Here is a 22076-nt window from a genome sequence, read left to right as displayed (position 1 = left end):
TTTAGTTATGGGCTTATTAATTACCCTCTAGAGCACAGGACCCAGTGACTTCACCTGTTTTTCCTTCCCCAACCAACTCAGAGGTACCTGCTGTCAAAAGAATAGGATGAGAGGGGTTTTAAAGCCCAGGAGAAAAAGAGCCAGTCTTTCGGCGTCTTCGTCAATCATCCCTCCTCATAAGTCTAAAGAGAACAGCGAGCCATGTTATTGGACACAGACAACCACTTTTTAAGTAAGAAGCCAAGAGCTATAAATTGCTGCCTAACTTTATGGAAGCATCTATAAAGGTTGACTGAAATGCCACTCTTCCAAACTACCAGAATCTCCCAGAATATGGAAAAGATCCACCTGCCCCCTCCCTCCTGCCTCTCCCCATACACACACCTGAGCTTTCCCAAGTCCATTTCAATCAGTACAGTGTCTCAATCGCCTACCAGGAGACAGAAGTACACTCCAGGTGGTCTGACTGCCCAAACTATAAAGCTCATTCATGGACTCCTGCATTGCCTCACCAACTTCTAGGCCTTGGGACTATCTCTACTTACTATCAAGAACACATCAATTGATGAGTTACAGCTGTCTGTATCCACCTTTAGAAAATGCCAACAGAAGTTTGGAAAGGATTTTTAAAATTAAACTTATTTACTCAAGTGAATAGAGGGGGCTCTTGCCTTGTGAGAATCAAAGGATAATTTTGTGGTAATCGGTTCTCTTCATCCACCATGTGGGTCCCAGGAATTGAACTCAGGTCATCAAGCTTGGCAGTATGTGCCACCGAGCCTGGCTTTGTTATTATCTTTATCACTGGAAAATAACAAGTGCAGCTCGGTTGTGTCAATAATCTTAGCTCTCAAGAAGTGAAGGGAAAGAGGATCACCACAAGTTCAAAGCTAGCTTAGCGAGTTCAAGGACAGCCAAGGCTGTGAGAAAGGGGGAAGGTAAAAGCAATAAGCCCAGTTCAGGTTAACACAAACAAGGTATTTTAATGAACACAAAATAAAACCCAAACAAAACCCCCATGTTTCTCAAATAAAATGATTACAGAGAAAGGGGGCATATTTTCCTAATTTGTTGTTCTCTTTTGTATCTCTTAAATGCCAGACTTAGCACTGGACACCTGGATTTTTATATTTAGCTCTGTAATTAATTCAATGAACTATCATGTCAGTGTCTGGGAAACTTCATTGCATTTCTGAGAGGATGTGTGGCAGGGCAAACAGTTTCTTAGAACCAAAAGAAGAGTCCATACGGACATTTCAAAACCACTGCCCTGGAACAGAGATCTAAGAAAGAGGATGAGTGCACTGTGATCTATGTAGGACCAGCCTTGGGGATGGAGAAATGGCTCAGGGACCCAGGTTCAACTCCTATCACTCACCTACATGATTCACTGCTGCCTGTCACCCAAGTTTGAGGGGTCCAAAACCTTCTTCTGACCTCCTCAGGCAACAAGTACTTGTTAACAGTTCACATACATGCACAAAGCAATTCATGCACATAAAAAATTTTTAAAAACAGCCTTTATTACTATGTTGTGCTAGTAGTTTATATACTTGACACAAACTAGGGTCATCACTAATTAAGAAAATGCCTTATAAGCGGGCATGGTGGTTCACACCTTTAATCCCAGCAATGGGGGAGGGGGGAGGCAGAGGCAGGTGAATTCTTGTGAGTTTGAGGCCAGCCTGGTCTACAAAGTGAGTCCAGGACAGCCAAGGCTACATAGAGAAACCCTGTCTCGAAAAACCAAACAAAGAACAAAAAACAAAAAACAACGCCTTATAGGGTGGCAGTGGTGGTGTGTGCCTTTAATCTCAGCACTCAGCAGGCAGAGGGAGGCGGATCTCTAGGAGGTCAAGGACAGCCTGGACTACTACAGACAGCCAGAGCTACACAGAGAAACCCTTTCTTAAAGCCTTACAGATGGATCTTATGGAGCCTCAATTGAGAAATGTCTCTTACGACCCAACTGTTAGGTATTTTCTTAATTAGTGATAGATGGGGAAGGTCCAGCCCATGGTCAGTGCCATTCCTGGGCTGGTGGCCTGGTCCTGGGTTCTATAAGAAAGCAGAATGAGCAAGCCATGAGGAGCAAGCTGGTAAGCAGCACTCTTCCCTGGCCTCTGCATAAGCTCCTGCCTTCAGGTTCCTGCCCTGACTGAGCCCTCACTGCTTTTGATAATGATATTACTCTTGCCTGAAAAAAAAATAGCCATTGACCTTTCAAAGCAAACAAATCAATCTTTATGCTGAGACCTAGCAGGAGGAGTGCTTTTGTTGGGCAGAAATTGACCAATCAGCCCATACTGTTAACCATACCCATCCCTGTCATGGAGGTAGTCAGAGTTAAGGGCACTTGCTGCTGCTCTTCCAGGGAACAAGAGTTTGGTTCCCTACATCCACATTGAACAGCTCATAGGCACCTGTAACTCCAAGAGACTCAGTGCACTTTCTGGCTTCCCTGGGCACCTGTACACACACAGTGCATAATGCATGCACACACACGCAAATAAAGAATAAATATTTTTTACCAAGTATTTCCATATAATGACTGATGATAAGCCTTACATACTTAATGCTCCTATGTACATACCATACAAACATCATGGCGTATGGCTGAGTGTCACCAATTTACTCATGTGATCTTGAGGTTAGGGAAATTGAGTTAGTACCCATAATTACCTCTTCTTCGGTTAAGTGGCAAAACGAGAAACTCCACCCAAGTCCTAAGCTCTAGAAGTAGTTTTGAATCACTTTATTATGATAGGTTTGTGTTAACCTCATGAGGGGCTTACAATGTTCTGGAAGAGATATTAATTAATGATAGAAAGTGAAGACCTAGCTTTGTCTCACACCACTGGAGAGTCTCACAGAGATGGTGGCTCAGCTTCATCCATTACCCACTGCCGTGGCTGAGGGAGACACTGATGTTGGTGTGACGGACACTGCCTTAGAGGAGCTGCTACCGAAGAACAGCCTCATCCGTGATGGCCCAGCATGGAATACATGAAGCTTCCAAAGCCCTGGACCAGAGCCACACCCATCTTTGTGTGCTTGCATCTCAATGTGATGAGCCTCTAGGTATGTGTCATTGGAGGCCCTTTGTGTGAAGCACCAAATTAAGGTTGATGACAACAGGTAACTTGGGATGAGAGTGGGAGAAAACCCTAAAAAGTGGTTGGTGATAGTTGTGCAGCAGGAGAAAACCCTAAAAAGTGGTTGGTGATAGTTGTGCAGCGCTTAAGGCAAAGATCCTCAGGCCACGAATGATGTCAGAGATCTTCAAATACAAGCAAATGAAAAATTCGGCTCATTTGTAGAAAAAGAGTATGTAACTGAAGTAAGAATGCATACACCAGGACTTCTTGATGCATTAGCCCACACTCAAATAATTTCACAATTCCTGATGACCCCATGAAATGTAAATTCTCCCAGATAAATGTTTAATATGACAGGGAAGAGAATTCCTTGCTCATTTGTTTACTTATTCATTCATTTGATGAACATTTAATGAGATGTCCTGTGCTCCACTGATTGTCACCATGGCAGTGACTTGGATGGATGTAACTAACCCCATTCGTCCACCTACATCCTCAAGAAGTTTTACTAAAATCTATTTGTTCAAGATGAAACCAGAAAGCTGAAAAACTCAGCTCACCAACTGTTTCTAAATAAAAATTTCAAGAATAAGTTACAAGTTAAGTGTTAGCTTAAAAATATTAGTCTGGCATGGTGACTCACTTTTAAACCAGTATTCGTGAGAGAGAGAGAGAGAGAGAGAGAGAGAGAGAGAGAGAGAGATTTTTAAAAATGAGTTTTTATATAGCCTAGTCCCAAGCCAACCAGGGCTAGCCACACAGTGAAACCCTATCTCATAAATAATATCTGAGATACTGTAGTATTTTATTTAACTTTTCTATAACAGAGAAAAGTTAAACTCCTATTATGAAATGATGTTTATGATAGTCCCATTTTATAATAAACAAGATGACAGTTAAAAGGATGGCTGTTATATTTTTTAAATGCATAACTAGAGGTAGTTGTCAAATTGTGAAGAATGGTAATTCACAAAGAGTTGGAGTGAGTTTGAAACCTGAGTGGCTCTTTCTGTGTGTGTGGGGGGGGGGGGGTACACATGACGGGGGAGGGGGAGCTGAGTGAGTGACTTCTTTTTGACTTTGCACAAGCCTGCACTGGGAATTTTTCTGACAAGCGTGCAATTCTTTGGTAATATGAAATTCATCAACTGAAAGCAGAAGAGAAGGGGGGAAAAAGGTAAGTGGTGAAGTGCAATGGATGACGTGAAAGCCAAGGAGCTGTATCTGGGCCACCTTTGCTCTGCACAGTGGCAACCCACAAAACCGTTTAATCTGCCTTTTTCCTAGCAGCTCAAGTACTAATAAAAATAATGACGTCTTAATTCACTCTTGAAAGGTACAAGGAAGCTCAGCTAGAATAAAATAAGTCATCAAATCTCAAATAACGTAGTTTAAAAATCCCTGACTGCGATAATTCCCAGGGGACTCTTTGCAGAACTCAAAATAGAGACCAGCGCATGATCCCCTGCTCACAAAAGGGACCTGCTTGCACAAAGAAGGGGAAAACAATTTTTTTTTTTTTTTTTGAGTATGGAAGAAAGAGGACAACAATTAAATGTTGCTCCTCTGAGAAAGAATTAGGTCTGTGAGTGATCACAGACACGCTTCAAAGCTGCAGCTAAAAAGCGGTTTCGTGAGTCAAGCGATTGATTCTTAAAGACACAATTCAAAGGTAAAAGAAAAATTTCAAAAATGAAAGGGTATGGAGGGGTGGCTCTCTGAACTATATATATTTGAAACCCTTCCGTCCATTGCTTCTTTGACGATCCTATCCCATAACAGACAAACACAGTCATCTGTCTTTTTTTTTTTTTTTAATGGCTCTTTCCTTTGCAGAGGACAAATTTATAATATTTCAATATCCTAGCCACCATGCCATTTCTGTATCATTCATTCTTGATGAATGATATAGTTTAAGGCGATGGCAGTGTCTTTAAGAGACGTGTTTTGCTGACACAAACACATGTGAGATAAGATAGAATACAGGTCCTAGACAATACTCCTGTTCATAGTCGGTATTCATATTAGTTTGCAAACGGTTTGTTAGGCTATTAGCTTGTTTTTATTGCTAGGGTTGGAACTCAATAGTCTCCTCTGCCCTGGGGAAATGCTCTACCATTGAGCTATACTCTCAGACCAGAAAAAGAATATCTTGTTGATTCCTGCTTCACTTAATCTTGTCACTAATACAATTCTTTGCCTTTTTAAGAATCTTTTCTTTTTTACCGATATTCTCTTTATATGTAGTTTCTGAAAACAATGGTTTTTCATACTTCCCAAAGAGTAAATCTGCATCTCTCTTTTCATTTTTCAGCTTTTAAATGAAGATATATATATATATATATATTTGGTCTTTTTGCTTTGCTCAGTTTTCTGAGCTAACAGGAACTGTGCCCAAACACCAGGCACGTGTGTACATGTCTGTGCTCCCAGACACTGAAAGAGACTGCATTATATTTTGATTTTTCTTTGCAGATCTGACTAACCCTGAGAAACCCACTAGGAGAGTGGATTTATCCTCTGCATTGAATCCCTCCGCCTGGGCTGACTGGGTCATATAGTCAGTCTCCTTGAGGACAGACAAGTGGCTGACACCCTTTATTGTCCTAGTGAAACCAAACCAAATCGTTTTAGAACACGCTAGCCCACAGCACAATGAACTCTGCAGCTGCTTCAGTCAGCTAAGCATCTCCCGGGGGCTCTTGACACCTTCCAGGCTGTCTGCATCCCTCTTACGTCAGCATGTACTGTTGGATCTAGGAACTGCAAGAGGAAGTGTAGCACTGTCACCAAGGTCCCTGGAGGACTCTAGAGGATGACCAGGGTTACATTCAAGACAACAGTACATCCCAGGCCCCCACCCGCCCTGGCCATTTTCACCCAAGGAGCTTTTGTCAAACATTTAAAATCTTAATCAATCTTTGCTCTGACCTCTCAGACCCCAAGGAAGATGGATGAGGAAGTAGGTGACCTTTCACCTGTCCTTCTATTTGTCCTGCTTCGGTGCACCCATTGAAAAGACAATGGGAGGACCCTGCTGCCACAGTTGTGAAGAGTTGGTCTGGTCCCCTTTATGTTTCCCCTTAAGCTCTCTTTACACCCCCCTTCTTGTCCCACCCCCAAATCACTGGTCTTTCATTTAAAGGAAAGTTCTTTGCTATAGAGATAGAGAGAGAAGGGGGGGGGGAATGTGTGCGGGGGGGGGGGATGACACTCTTCAAATGATTTTCAACATGAGATGTGAAAAGGGGGTGTTAGTAAGGATATAGGGGTGTTTTCCATCTTTACCCTTGACTGCAGATAGTAGCTAAGAGACAATCTTTAATTATTCTAAGCCATCTCCCAAGTCAAAAGCTGTGACCTTGGGAAGAAGAGCAAGTGACAGAGAGATTAACATGTCCACCAATTTAGTGTTTCTGATGTGAAGTCCTTTGTGGGTTCCTATGATCTATATCGTTCTGTTCTCTAGATGAACAGGCCAAGGCTTAGAGGATGTAGGGAATATGCTTCAAGGTCACATTACCAAATGATCAAACTGAGAGACAGTCCCTAAGCCCCAACACCTGCGGCCCTATCTGGTGATTGATGCTCTGCATCCAGCAAGGTTTTTAATCAAGGTCAAATATTTTCTTACTCCTGCAAGTTTGACAGTGTTGAGTCATCTTTTAAAGATCTTGCTCAAGTTTGGAATTTAAGACATCCCCTGTTGTTCAAGTTTTTCCTTTCCTAAATTTACCGGAGACTCTTGCTTGGCAGAAATGAGAAACAAATGACTGAGTTTTGTGCTTGAAGCATCTCCTTGAGAGAGTTATCCGCTTAGTGAGGGAAAAAAAAAAAAAAAAAAAAAATCAAATTTAACACATGCAACCCCCTCCCCAGCTTGTATGAAAACACAAAGTTCTTAAAAAAATGACTCAGCTGCAGGGCGGTGGGGGGGGTTAGGGGGGAGGGAGAAAGGGGGGGAGAGGAGGGTGGTGGTGCTGCATGCTCGGAAGTCTAACATTTGGGAAGTGGAGGAAGGAGAATATGTAGTTCAATGCCGTTCTCCCTTACACAGTAAATCTGAAGCCACATGACTTCTCTCAAAACAACAAGTGAGGAATTCATGAGACCTGTTCTCAAAGGAGCCAAAACAGGGGCTAGGGAGAGATCCCCGTCTTCCACAGAAGGAAGCTGGGTATAGCATACACAGAACTGAACCCCAGCCTTGAGGTGGGTGGAGACAAGAGGTTCTCTGGGACTTGCTGGCTGCTAACCCAGCTCTGGGTGCAAGACCTTGTCTTGACAGGCATGGTGGTGCACATCTTTAATCTCAAAACTCTTTTAATCCACTCAGGAGGCAGAGGCAGGTGGATGGCTGTGGGTTCGAGGCCAGCCTGGCCTATAGAGTGAGTCCAGGACAGCCAAGGCGACACAGAAAAACCTTGTTTAGAAAAACTAACCCCCCCTCCCTTCCCCCCTGCCCCAAAAGACCTTGTCTTAAGAGAGTAAGGCAGAGATAATAGTAAGTCCTCTTCTGGCCTTTGCCAAGACCCCCCCCACCCCCCCACCCCAAGCCATCCCCTCTTATTTCATTAATTTAAAAACTGCCCTTGTAGACAGTTTGCTCAGAAATGGACAGGGCCTGTAGATTCTAGCTCCTCCCCTTGCAGGAGTCTCATGATAAGCCCATCAGTTCCATAAAACAAACTGTGAAAATGATCAGCCTTTCCATTGACTTCACCTATCTTTTTCTCTTTACTCCCCAATTTGGATTGTAAAGATGGTAAGAAGCTGCAGGTAGCGCAATATATGAGTTACCAGGATCTGTGACAACTGAAGATCAACAAACAGCATTAGGTAGACTGAGGTAAGTGAGCATGTTAGTAGGAAATGGAAGAATGGACAAACTACAACAATAACCATACACAGGGTCTCTGGAACAGGTGAAACTCCCCTCTTACAAAAATCAAAAAGGTAGAGAAGCCTCTTTTCTAGAAAGCCACAGTGTGTCACTGTCCTGTGCTTTTGGCAGTCTGCTATGGCACTCATGGTCCCTTCACCAGTAACAAGGCTCTCAAGTCTTTTCTCATGCAAATGCCAGGATGTACTTCTGGCTCTCTCCTCCACCCAAGTTTATCAAGTACTCGCCAAGCCAAACCAAACCAGACAGCGACCCAAACAGCATCTTTACAGAGCTCTCCACTGGGACTTGCAAAATTTCAAATTCACACTTTAGCTTGGAAAATTAAGACAATCTTTATCTTCTTTTATTGGCAACGAAATAAAAGAACATTCATAGACAGCCACTCCCAGAAATAAATACAGCCCCTGGCAAAAGTAGAAAAACTCTGAAAGCAGAAGAGCATAACCCGATGATGCCAGGATGACCATCAGCACTTTTTCTTATGGTGATGGCCACAGACTTCCTGGTCTAGCAAGTAAAATGCCTTACACTTGATCCTACCCAGTCATTAAGATGCTTGAGATGCCAGACAAATTGTTTGGCAACCACTTACTTCAGTCTCTTTAATCACCAAATCAGGTAAACCCTGAGGCAGTGACTGATAGGAAAGATTCATCTGATCTGTCCCATAGTTGGAACCTGGGGACACAGTGACACTGGCCACCAAGCAGCGGCCATACAGAGTAGAGGGCAGCACAGTGTGGCTGACCATTAACAATCGATGCCAAGCAAGCAAAATATTTGGGATGACTGGGTTGTTTTGGCATCTTAATCCGCACATGACGTAAGCAAGCCCTATTATAAACATGGGCTCTGCTCATCCTAGACTCCAGTACAAAGCTACCCAGAAGCCAGTCTCTGCTCTGACAGACCGAGGAAGTCAATGCCAGTGTTCAGCTTTATGCCAGTGTTCAGCTTTGGGTAAGGTTGGTGAAAATCACCTTAGTAAAATGAATTACTAAATAGAATTACATTGCTGAATATGAATTGTAACTAACACAATAAAAATACACCCCTTTTCTCAAAATACCCGATAACCAAAGTGGATTGCCATTTACTATTATTGCCTTTGACCACAGATCAAATCAGGATACTCTTCCTAACTGTGTTATGATCTCCTAAAAGAAACGAAGAGGTCTTTTGTCAAGATGAATTTCGCTTCGAAACCCTTCAAGGGGTGTCAGGTGGGACAGAGACACTTGAAGCATCACCTGTTTTCCTCTTTTGGGCCACTTCTCCACTGGTCCACGAAGCAGGCAGGAGAAAATTAAAAAAGACTCTCTCTACACAGCTTAACTGTAATCAGTGTATGTATGGAGGGGTGGGCGGGGTGGGTGGAGGGGGGGTGGAGGTGGGGGGCGTCGGTCAATGTGCATTTCACATTTAACTCCTTCATGCTCCTACACTTTCTGCCACTTTTACCGAGTCAGAAAACTACAGGGCCCCAAAAGGTGTCTGCCCTCTTTAAGCAAGGATCAATCAATCCGGTTTCCACAGCTTGTTCATTTACATTTCAGAAGGGGCATCAAGCCGGCTGGGATCTAAGCGCCTGCTAGCAAATGTGCTGGTCCTTCTGCTGATTAGAGCAGCGTCGTTTGTTTTCTCAGTATTAGAAATGTCTTAGCCTTGCCACCTGGAGCTACAGCACTTCCTCATTAGATCCCTCTGTCCCAGCACATCCCACAGGGCCTGCTAATTACTGGCTTTACTCCATTCAGTCGCACCTCTGATTTAATTACGTGCACTAAGCCCTAATGAAAAGTACAGTATGGCTGTTCTTACCTTGGCATTCACCATTTTGCTCCTCATGCCCAGCATTGCACAGGCAGTTGCCAATGGGTACCAGCCATTCGCCATCTGCCCCACAGTACATTTTTGGCACATCCTTCTCTTCTGAGTTGTTGACACAGGAGCCTCGAACTTCCACCAGGGAAGAGGTATCGGCCCCTGTGATGGTATCCGGAAACTGGGCTAGGTTTCGAACAGTGAGTGGACACTTCTTGTAGAACACACGAACAGACACCAGGGCGATGCAAGCGCCCACATCCTGAAAAGCCAGGTAAAATCCCTTCTTGCTCAGCGGCCCGACATCCCGGATTTCAGTGTTGAGCTTCATAATTCTGTCCCCAATGTCCACCTGCGTGAAGCTCTCGTCGGCCGCGATGGTGTCAATCTTTCCGAACTGGCTCTCTCGGATGAAGCGCTCCTTGTCGTTGTCCGATTCGTAGTAGTAGAGGTTAAAAGTCTCCTTGCAAGTCCCCATGACGCCCGGAAGACTGTTGCAGTCCCGCAGAGTGAACTTAATTTCAATGTACACCCTCTGCGCCCCTTCTCGGGTGATCCAATCAGTTCGCAGCCAGTTGTTTTGGCTGGCTTCCATCACGTTGCACACCTGGTAGGTTCGGATCGGTGTGTTTTTTTCATCCATAATGCTCACTTCCTCCCACTGTAAAGATCCAAAGAAAACGTACCAATGAGAAAGCTGCACCAGACAGAGATTTATCAAATCTATGTCATACTCTGAGGACACCAGTTGTCCTTCCAATAGTGTGAAGAAAATGACTGTGGGACAGTTCCTCTCCCCACTAAAAAACAGTATCTTATGGGCTATTCTGCTATTTTCTTGAGACCCCCCTCCCACCCCCGCGACCTCCGCCCCCTCCTCCCCACACATTGTTTCACTTTTCCGTCTAAAATCGAAAAGCAACCGTGGATTTTCTGTTTCTGTGTCCTCAGCAGTTCTTGTGGTGGTCCAGCAACCTCAGATTCACCAATTACGAGAGCTATAGCTACAAGCCGCAACATTTATTCATAAATGAGAAAACCCTATATGTGTATTTGTTTCAACCACTAAACGGAAACCTGCAAATTAAGGGCAGGAAGAGTTGAGCTTGCCAAAGGATGACAGTTATCAGTTAATTAGCAGTGTTCCTGTCAAAACTTTGGTCTCTTAATACTTAAAAAAGACAAAAAGACACACACACACACAAATCATCCCTAGTTTTTAAGGGGGAGAAGAGAAAAGAAAAGAAAAGAAAAGAAAAAATCCCACCTGGTTTCAGTAAACCTAGGAGGACAGTGCATTTCCTGGCTCGGTTTCTCACACACAATATCACAGGAATAGAAAACTTTTTAGAGCCCGCATTGAAGTACAACATGTATACATTTTCCACCTCCTCTTTATTATTATTATTATTATTATTATTATTATTATTATTATTATTATTATTATTATTAATTTTGAGACAGGGTTTCTCTAATAGCCTCATTTTCTTATTTTTATTTATGTATTTATTTATTTTCAGTTTTTCAAGACAGGGTTTGTCTGTGTAGCCTTGGCTGTCCTGGACTCACTTTGTAGACCAGACTGGCCTCGAACTCACAGCAATCTGCCTGCCTCTGCCTCCCAAGTGCTGGGATTAAAGGCATGCACCACCACGCCTGGCCCTTTTTCTTATTTGTAAAACACACACACACACACACAAAGTAAACAAATACAAATGAATGAGTGCTTCACTTCCAATTAGCCACAGCCAGATACAGTAAAATGGTTAAGTGATATTTATGACTGAAAGTCCAAGCAAGAGCATTAAAAAGGGCTGTTTTCTCTGCATCTTACTTCCTAACACAGATCCCAATGGCGGGTCCGTGCACTGCTGAGGGATGCATTTTGATTACAGTGGTAACTTCACTCCTCCCATATCGTTGTGAAAACTTAATCCGAAGAGCAGAGAGGCAGTTTGGGTCACACGTCACCCCCCCTAGCTCCTTCTAGACTGCTGCAGCCTCTGCCTCTCCATTCACGTTTAAAACAATGCAGGGTTGATACAGATCTAGCATAAATCAGCGCAAGGAGCTAACAGGAATATAATTAGAGGGAAAAAGAAGAGTTTTGAAAAACTTGTATTCCACCATAGCACATTCACTCTAATGAGGAACATGGAATCTTAGTGTATCTTTCAACAGGTTCCCATCCGTGCAGTGAAAACTGTTAATGGATGGAAATGCTACTTTATGAAGGGGCCATAATACATAAAAATCATTCTGCCTTTGATTCCTCTGCTCTCACTGTGAGAGCTGGAATTGAGAATGAAAGTACCTTGTGGTAGTCATCATCATCATCATCATTTTATCTAGTAAGCAATAAATTATGAGTATTTTGCTTATTTGGAGGAAAAATTCATGTAAATGTAAAAATAGATTCTGCACCAAAAATACCTACTCGGCATGCCTCTCATCTCAGAACAAAGATGAATTGGAAAAGCCCATGTATTCAGGTAAATACAAGTGCAGGGAGTTCACACTACAGCCCCTCCCTGTAGGGTAATTCAGGTCAGGTGAGCATCTACCCGGAACTGTCAAGCGAGCGTGAGCTCCCTGCCCTCTGCCCCTTTCCCTTAGCTGCCTGTTTCATGATGGCCACAGCACCCAGCAGTGCTGTCAGGGCACTGTCAGGAAGGAGTCCTGGTACGTGTTGCCAGCAGGAGGCAGCTTTCGCTGGGCACCCTTCTGTTCTTCCAGAAGGACCTCTGGGACATGAAGGCATCCCTGACTCCATTCTTACATGCTACTTGGGGGCATTGGCAAATCAGGTTTCTTTTGTTTTTACAAGACTGTGTATGTCACAAGTAAATGCCATTATTAGAAAACTCTCCTGCTGTTTTCAATAAAGATGGGAAAACATTCTAGCTACAAGAAGAGAGTCCTGAACAAGCAAGAGGGCCCTGTATTTTTACTCTCAACTTGGACTTTTCAAAGAAAATCCACTTCTGGTTGGTCAGTGGGTCTTCGGAACCTACATTCCTATAAACTGGAAAAGGATTTCAATCATAAAAAGGCTAGAGATTAACTGGATGTTCAGCTTGCACCGTTTTGTCAATGGTAAGTTATGCCTTTGGATGACTGTTACATTAGTTTTTTATTTGGTGTATAAAAGATTTTATTATGACATTTTTACACATATGCCTTGCTCATTTTCAATCCCTGCTGCCCCTCCCTTTCCTGATCTCCTTCCTGCTCAATCTGTTTGCATGTCACATGTGTGTATACATACATGTGTGGACAGACTTGTGGGTGTAGTTAAACTTAGATTCTGCATATGAAAGATAACATGTGACATTTTTGCCTCTTTCTCACCAACCCCCTACCCTTGTTCCTGCAGAATGACTATTTCTGATGTGTGCTAGTAAGATTTCATGTTTTATAATAGCTAAAGTGGTACACACTTCATAATAATGGAAGAAAAAAACGGAGGACTCTAGTCCATGGAAAGTTCAGGGTTGTGCACAGTAATCTACGAATACTGATTCTGCTTTTTATTTTTGTTTTGTTTTGAATGGAGACTTCAAAACAAGTAAAAGAAGTTTTGTGTCTAGAAAATGTGACTGTTCCAGTAATTCTACAGAGGAGAGAGGAGGGGAAAAAGGTGTGTGTGTGTGCGCGCACTGAGTTGCAATGAATGCTTTCTAGAAACCAGATAGACCATAGACTGTACTTTCTTTTCTGTTCTTTTTTTTTTCCAGATTGTACTTTCAAATGTATCACTCCTTGGTTTTATATAGGCCAAGTATATATTTAGTGAAACAAGTTAGGTTCAGAATGATCTTAGCTGTATTTTGATTCATGCTTGGATCAGAGAGAAAGCAAAGGGGTGGGGGTGGGGGCTTCTTAAATTTTTTTGATGAGCAGAGGCTTCACCCTCAGTTTTGTTGGCTAGCAGTTGTCATCCACACCAACTCCTGGTGGGGCCCGGGAAAGCCTCCCCCTGAACCAGTGCTGGCTTCAGGGTCTAGGATTAACACTGCCTCTGACTCACAGTAAGATAAAGCTGTATCTTTCTTTAGATTCAAAGGATGGGGGCAATTGCCTGCAATCAGCACTGAATGCAGCCTGTCTACACTACCAGAGGCCTGCCAATCACTCTCCCTCTCCTAGATTAAAACAAACAAACAAACAAACAAAAACCAAAAATGGGTTGGGAGACAGAATGGGAGTTTTCAAAGGCCAAGTCAACAGCAGGCAGTCAAGTTCAGGCAGAGAAACCAGAAAGCAGGAACATCTCCGTTTAGTTTCAGGTGGATTTTAGGGCCTGCTTTGATTCTTTGCATCTTTTTTAATGACTATTTAATTGCTCCATCTTAGTTTTGAAACACATATTGTATAAGAGTGTCTATGAATCTTTTTGGTGCTTTGCTTTTCAATTCTTTTAGGGTGTGGAATACTATGCTGGGTGCTGGCATTACAATATTTCCCTTGCCAAGACTCCTAATCTTTGCTTCTCATTGTTTTGGATGAATCGACTCAGTCAGAAACTGTCAGGCATGTAAGGATCGGATGGCTTGCTTAGTTTTTTAAGGATGCCCAAAGACTGGAAGGTCCTTTTGGATTTGCAAGCCCCCTGGCAGAAACTTCCTTAGCCAGCAGCTGACTTAAGATTACTAGCACAAGGTTAGGAGTCTACCCTCCCTGCTGCTTTGGTGGGTATAAGTGGAGATGTTTTCTTTCTATCTATCTATCTTTCTTTTTCCCCTTCTTCATCTGGAAGCAGAACAATTGCTCTAAAATTAACCCTGCCAGGACTCCATGACCACCAGAGTAATAGGCATAAATTCTAATTTGGTCCCCAGATCGTATTTCTTGTCGGTATTTTAGTTTTAAACAGGCATCTAAGTCTATACCTCGACCGATCTCCTAATTTTGAAGCCCCTTTCTGCCCTTTTGGTTTCTAGCTCTTCCATGACAGAGCTATCCAAAGGGAGTATTGGATTTCTCCAACAAAGCGTAATTCACTTCATAGGCCACAGAGGAAATCTGACCCCCTCACCACAATCACTGAGAATCAAGCCATTAGACTCTCAGAAAGTGGCTAATCACTCTTTTTTCCCTCTTGCATCAGAGAGGGCCTCAGAACTTACCCCTCCTTCCAGAGGACTTGCTATCCACCCAAGCTCTCCCTGAACAGATCTGGAATCCAATAAAGTAACTGCAAAAAAAAATTAAAAAAAAAAAAAACACAAAGGAAAATAGATTAATTTCCAATTACAAAAAGCCAATAATACAAAAACCATTTGCCTGAGCGTTTCCATATGTGAGGAGGGTGCATACATCCAATCTGATCAAAACCGAAACTCCGTCTCTCTTATGTAAATAATCACTCCTCACATATCTTCTCCCCTCTTTAAATCCGCAGGTTCTTATTTATTTAACTTGCTTAGCATTTAAAATTCCATCCCAGGACCCGATTGATTCATTCCCCCCCCCCCTAAAAAGGATGAATAGGGCATCTCAAGCAAAATTCAAACAAAATAAATATATCAGTGTAGGACAGCAACACCAGAGAGCAAAGTCTGCATTCATCTATGTCTGCTATCTACTAGATGTATTTGTTTTTGCAAGCCTCAGATGACCACATAACTCACCAGCCGTGGTGACAGACCCACAAGTGAATGCTATCGGCGGACCCAAAGGGTCATGGAAAAGGCTCTCTTACTCCCCCCACCCCCCGCAACAAATACAGGCCCCCTGTATAGAGCATCCTCTGCCTTTTAAATATCAAAGTTCCAGAAAGAAGGAATGCCAGAAGGGCAGGGTTAAAATGCAAATAGACTCAACTGTTCTCTTTTTCGTAGGTCCTTTGGAGGACAATCGAGATGAGCCCTCCACCCCCAGGAAATGGCTGGTTTGAATTTTAGGTATGGAGTGCTGCCTAATGGATTTAGTATGCTCGCGCTACACCTAACTTTGGGCCTCCAAGCTAGGGGGAAGGGAGAAGATGCCTCCAGAGCCGCGAGAGCCTTTCAGGGTGGAGTAAGGCTATCTAGGTACCGACGGCATGGAAGGAAAGGCATTGATTTCGAAACCTATCCACATTGCCTTTTCCACCGAGATCTTCAGGCCTAGGCTCGAAAGGCCCATACAAAAAGGAACCCTTGGCATGTTAGTTTGATCAGGGAGGCTGGCTCTTCAAGGCTGGGGGAGGGGTGGGAATAGGAGGCCTCTGTCCTTGCGGCCCGAGTACCCCAACTCTCAGTCTAACCCCCAGGGCCTGGAATTCTGCCCACCTCCCCTCATTTTACCCTCAAATCAAGGAAGTTAAAAACAGCCCCCTGGCCCTAACTCTCGGAAAGATCCTGTATTCCTGGGGTCTGTTAATTATTCTAAAATGCAGAGCCTTCCCCGGGTCGTTCCCGCCGGGAGTTGTGCTTCCTTCTCTCTTCCCTGTCCCTAGAGAAAAGCCCGCTACATCTACTTGGATTTATGTAAGGTGGATTAGGGACACAAAGGGAACAATAAGACCCAATTTACAAAAAAAGGGAGGGGGTAGAAAGGGAGGGTAAAAGGGAGAAAAGGAAACGTGACGGGAATAAAAAGCAACAAAATGAATTAATTTTTAAGGGAAGGAGAGGTAAGGGGGGCAGCCCCCTCCACTTCTTTCAACCTTAGCCTTTTTGTCTAAGGCGCCTAGTCTTGCTTCCCAAAGGAAAAAAAAGGCGGGCGGGGGGTGGTAAAATTAAAGGTAAAAAAGACCACTAACCCTAACTCTAACGGTGCCTACGTCTAGGGCGAGCGGTCTCAGAGGACACTTAACAAGTGTGTAAAGTAGCCAGGAGAAGGCGAAGTCCGCGGTTCCGCTCTAAGGAAAAGCCCCAGGGACTGAGCGGCAGCCGTGGCGGAGGTGCTAAACCGAAGCCACAAACCAAGGAGTGAGGAGACGCAGAGGAGATCACTCTTCTGTCCCTACCGCCCCCTCCTCCTCCCCACCAGTGTCTGTGGGCAGGTGTATGACAGTGTCCAAACCTCCGCCGGGAGAGCCCCGGGTACCTTCTGCCTAGCCAAGCCTAAGTTGGTTTTTGGCTCCCTCCTTCGGAACAGAAAAAATGATAGTGGATTGCACAGAAATAGATAGCTGGACGGATGCCTGGGGAGACTGAGGATGGATGGATGGATGGATAGATGGATGGATGGATGGATGGATGGATGTTTGTAGGGACTGGAAAAAATCGATGAGACAGATGCACAGCTAATGCACGTAGGTTGGAGCACGAACACAGGCCGGAGCCCACGTTCACACAGTGTGCACTCGCTTATCCGGAACAAATCATCCAGGTCCTTGCAGGCACCCGCGCGCCAGGCACACATTTGACCTCAAGAGCACACACGCACACACACACGACACGAGAGAGAGAGAGAGAGAGAGAGAGAGAGAGAGAGAGAGAGAGAGAGAGAGAGACAGACAGACAGACAGACAGACAGACAGACAGACACACAGACAGACACAGAGAAACAGAGGCACAGAGCACTTGCTTCCCTCTAGGCCCATCAGAAGCTAAATGGTCATTGCGTTTCCCTCACCTCGGACAGAAAAAACAAACAATCCTTCCAGCATGCCCCAATAGACAAACAGAAAACAGCATACGAATGGGGTCCCGTCGGTCATGCATGTCCTTTCTAGACTAGTCCAATACACCATTGTGGAGAAAGAAGCTTAAAGTGTTTTAAATTGCTGGCTGGTCCCCTAGGTTTACTGGATGAGCTAAGGGTCTGGGATAGGGGAGAGGTAGGCCTGCGATGGCAACCTCCAGGGTGCGCGGCCCGATGGAGAAAAAGGTGTCTGAGGCCGGGTGCTAGAAATCAGGTCACCGGCGCCCGACAAGCGGCGCCACTACCGCAGCGCTGCGGAGAGCAGGCTACCGGGTCCCGGGAAGCGCAGCGCTGGGAAAACTTTGCAGAAACCAGGGCTCGCAAGGCTTAGACAGGAGGCCGGCCGCGCTAAGCCTTCACTGCGCTGCACATTCGCATTTTCCTTCTCGCCTGTGCTGCTGTTGGTGAGGACTTGGCTCTCACGGGTTTTTTGCTTTGTTTTGTTTTGTTTTGAAATCCTAGTATTGCCTCGGTGTATCCCCTCGGGGCGCCAGGAGCCGGCCCTGCAAGCGGATACTGATAAACTTTGCCCTTTCTCTAGAAACTTGGGCAGAGTGGCAGCTTGCAGCGGTCACTCGCCTCAGTTCAGACTGCCTGATCGTCCTCCGTCCCCACTTCGAGGATCCCCTCTGTCCTGCATCCTTCTCCGGAGTGGGAACCCGAGGCTCAAGACGCTCTCTCCACTACCCTCTCCCCCATCCTAACTGGCTTGGAGCTCCCAAAGACCATTTATCAGTGATCACCCTCTCCGTGTCCCGGACCTCACAAGGGCTGCCCGGCTCGTACCTTCATTCGCGGGGTATACCCTAGAACCGGTGACAGCGTCGCAAATCCCAAAGAGAAACGAAAAGAGGACGAAATAGAAAATCCCAGCCATGGTTCGCCGGTGCCAACGCTGCTCCTGCCGCTTCTATCCCAGTGGAATAAATGCTTAAGTTAGGAGTGCAGCAGTCTGAAGACATTGCCAAGAGGGTGGGCCCGGCCCGTGACGTACACCCGCCAGTCCGGAGCTCCGAACCAATGGAAGTGCCGAATAAGCGCCACGGCCCCACCCCCAACGCGCACAGCCCGCCCCGAGTCCCCGCCCCCCTTAGCCTCCGCAGGGCGCACGGTCTTCAGTGACAGTGTCCGCTGCAGTGATGGGTCTGTTCTCCCGTGGGAGCCCCTGGGCCTAGTCTTCCAACACCTCAGGGATCGATTTCCTGGATGGCTGAGGGAACTTCGAGAGACACTGAAAGGACAGTGGGAAAGGCCAGAATATATTGGTAGCCCCCGCCCCGCCTCGCCCCAAGTCGGGCGGTGTAAAAGGGAGAGAAAAGATTCCAGTCTAGATGAAATAAGTCTAAAGTAGACCTGCACCTTGGCTCTTGCCCCTTGCTGATGTTGTCGGGTCGCTATGTCGCCCGCCTTAGCTCAGGTCCGGGGCTCCCTGCTGCACACCGCCCAGTTTTGTATCTTTACGGCGCTTGTCCGTGGGAAATGCTTCGGGCCGGGGGACTTTCATAGCTTTATTATTCGTTTCCTTCTTAGTTACTTAGCCAAAGGGGCCTTGTCGGCTCCCTTATCCCCACCAGCAGCAGAAAACTGCTACCATCCCTGGTCTTTTTTATCGTCGGGAAGTGGCCCCTGGCCAGGTCCCGGTGTTCACATGGACCGAGTCCAGATCTGGAATATGAAAGATGAAATTACCTCGAGGTGGCCCTGGCTACCGGGAACCCACTGTGAGAGTCCCTGGAACCAGGTCCAGCCATTCCGGGACACCTAGGTGTAGAAGAGAAGGGTGTAAGAGTACGGACACCTGCTGCACAGACGGGGCCGACTGAGGGTCTCAAGCTGCTTGGAGCAGCTACTGTGGCTCTGAGCTCGACGTCTCCCCGGTGCTGATGAGAATAGTCTCCCTGGAGACTAAGGTGAGAGGCTCTACCCGCAGAAACTTGTCCCACAACTCCGCGTTGTCCTGGGTGTCAACCATCGACTTCCCAAGGACAAAGGCACCTTCGAACCGCAGTCTGCCCTCCGATGCTCAGGCCACCCACCAGAGGAGCCACTTGAGCTCCAAGCGGAGACAGCAGCTCAGCCAGCTCTCTCTTAGGACCGGCCCCGGATACAACTGGGTGCCTTGTCCCCAGGCGTTTGGAGAGTTTGGGATTCCAAAAGACGCACCTTTGGTGCTCCCCTCAAACCGCCTCTCCTTTGGCTCCCTCCCGGGCCAGGTTTTCCTCCTCCAAGTCTGGGTCTCAGCAGGAGAGCGATTTCGGTGGTGAAGGCACCTTGCTAACAGCGGGGACAGCGGCTCTACGTGAACCAATCGCGCCACCTGCCGGCAATGTGCGAGAGCGCGCGGGTGGCCCGGAGCAAGGCAGAACGGACAAAGACCCCAGGACCAGGTCCAAGCAAGGCTTGTAAATTTATTTATTCACCTGCCCAGATCCTGCCATATTACAGTGTGGAGAGTCCTGTCGCACCTCCCTCCACCTAGACTACGAAAGATGGACCAGGAAAACGTTTCATGAAGAGAGACATCACATTTAATATTCGAGAGACTGCATGAGTAGCTTGTCCCCTAAAATGGGAATCTGGAGTAAATTCCGAGCGGCATGGCGCGGTGTGGAGCAGGAGCAAATCGAACGTGGCTCCAGGAGCTTTTTGGTTATGGTCATGGAGAACCGATCCTGTTTCCCCTCCAGGGCTCAAAAACTGTGCTTGCAGATTCAGACCCCGGCTAATGACACCAGCAACTTTTACCTGAAGACAACAGTAGCTAAGTCCAGAGGGACAGCGGTGTCCTAGCGCTTTGACTCTGCGGTGAAAAACCTATTGGAATGTCACCCACTGGGGAAGTGGATTTCCGTTGTTGTAGCTACCGATTTCACATCAGTGGCGGGGGGGGGGGGGGGGGAGAACTGTGCACTCGGGAATATATGTATGTGTGCATAAATTATTAAAAATAACCGTGCCAAGTCGCTTTAAGGAAAGTCTTGATTCTTTCGCATGTCTTTCGGAGTTTTAAAGAGAAAGTAAATAAATAAAGATAGAAGTCCCCGCCATTTGGTACACAAATTCAAAAGAGAAAAGAGCAACCCGAATTCTTTGAAAACACTAAACAATAGATGCTGGTTGTGTCTTGGCAGGAGAGTGAGTACTGTATATTTTCAATGGTTGAAATAGAAAACTACCTGCCTGTCTCATTGAAAGCAGTAACATTTTCAAAATATGCATCCTACTCATGCGCCCACTGAATATTAAGCATCTTTTTCGCTTACAGACCCCCTGAAAAAGCAAGGCTAGAGCTAGGACACAGTCCACTCTTCCCTGCCTTCCTTTTCTTTCATTGTTTAGGCCCCAGGAAAACCCAGCTTCTAGAAGAACCAAGAAACTAAAGGCTAACTGGGAAAAAGCACCCTCTGACTTCCTCCTGGAAATCACTGGGCTACTGTCACTGTTAGTGGCCAAAGGGAGCCCTCTCTGTCTGTTGGGACTACATACAGCCTGGTGAATACCATTCTTTCTAAACAGAAATGAAAACATAGTACTGGCCCTAGTGACCACCAATGCAGAACTGCGCAGTGTAATGTATACTCTAAGAACCCGGGGTCTTCCTAGTGTTCCCCTTTACAGCAAACCAGCAGAGTCACATTAACACAAGAAAATGCTGTCTTTGCAACAACCACCAAAATCACAAAAATAAAATAGTTCACAGGGTGTGGCACATACCCATAGTCCCAGCCCTTCCGAAGTAGAGACAAGTAGAGCTTCTTGTGAGTTCCACAGCAGTCTAGACACATAGGGAATTCTACCCAGGGCTATATATAGTATGACTGTGTATCAATATCTACATACATGAAATAACAATAAAGTTAAATAGCTGCACTTATTTAGATTAAAAGGTCCCACCCATAAGAATTCAGGTATCATTTGGGAATGCTAAGAGATATGTCAAAATATTTGTGATAATAAGCATACTGAGAAGGATTATTTATTTGTTTGTTTGTTTGTTTGTTTGTTGTTTGAGACAGGGTTTCTCCATTTCACCCCAGCTGTTCTGGAACTCACTTTTTAGACCAAGCTGGCCTGGAACTCAGAGATCCACCTGTCTCCACCGAGAAGAATAATTTAGAAAACATTTTGTCTTTTTGGTACATTGCCTACCACTAAGACTTGAACAATGAATTAGGCTGCAGACATTAACTTGAATTAAGGCTAGATTTTTTTTTTCACATTAAAACTACGTGTGTGTGTGTGAGTGTGTGTGTGTGTGTGTGTGTGTGTGTGTGTGTGTGTGTGTGTGTAAGAGAAAGAGACAGAGAGACAGAGAGAGAGGGAGAGACACAGACAGAGAATATACCATATGCTTACAGGTACCTGCAGAGTCCAGAAAAAAAAAAGCTTCAAATACCCTGACCCTGAAATTGCAGGTGATTATGAGCCATGTAACATGTAAGGGGCAGGGAGTAGGGGTAGTCTAGGAACCAAACTCTGCTTCTATGGAAGTAGATCAAGTATTCTTACACCATCCCCCACCTCCAGGCATCTCTTCTGCATCCACGTCAGTCTTTATATGGATAAAATAGTAACTAAAGCTATGATTACATTGAGAAATCATTGTGAATTTG

General features: G+C 45.3%; 1 protein-coding gene across 1 annotated transcript in view; it reads right to left on the bottom strand.

Annotated features, from left to right (window-relative positions):
* Epha4 (EPH receptor A4) overlaps nucleotides 1-18413 on the bottom strand; it is a 142922-nt gene extending 124509 nt beyond the window's left edge. Inside the window, exons 1-3 of the mRNA XM_051154023.1 lie at nucleotides 18250-18413; nucleotides 14958-15025; nucleotides 9826-10489 (exon numbers count right to left, since the gene is read on the bottom strand). Of these exons, the coding sequence (XP_051009980.1) occupies nucleotides 9826-10489; nucleotides 14958-15025; nucleotides 18250-18340 (823 nt within the window). The 5' untranslated portion in view covers nucleotides 18341-18413. The remainder of the gene's footprint in view (nucleotides 1-9825; nucleotides 10490-14957; nucleotides 15026-18249) is intronic.
* Nucleotides 18414-22076: the final 3663 nt, after the last annotated feature.

Source organism: Acomys russatus, chromosome 12 (genome assembly GCF_903995435.1).
Source record: "Acomys russatus chromosome 12, mAcoRus1.1, whole genome shotgun sequence".
Lineage (NCBI taxonomy): Eukaryota > Metazoa > Chordata > Mammalia > Rodentia > Muridae > Acomys > Acomys russatus.
This window is presented reverse-complemented; position numbering and strand designations above follow the sequence as displayed.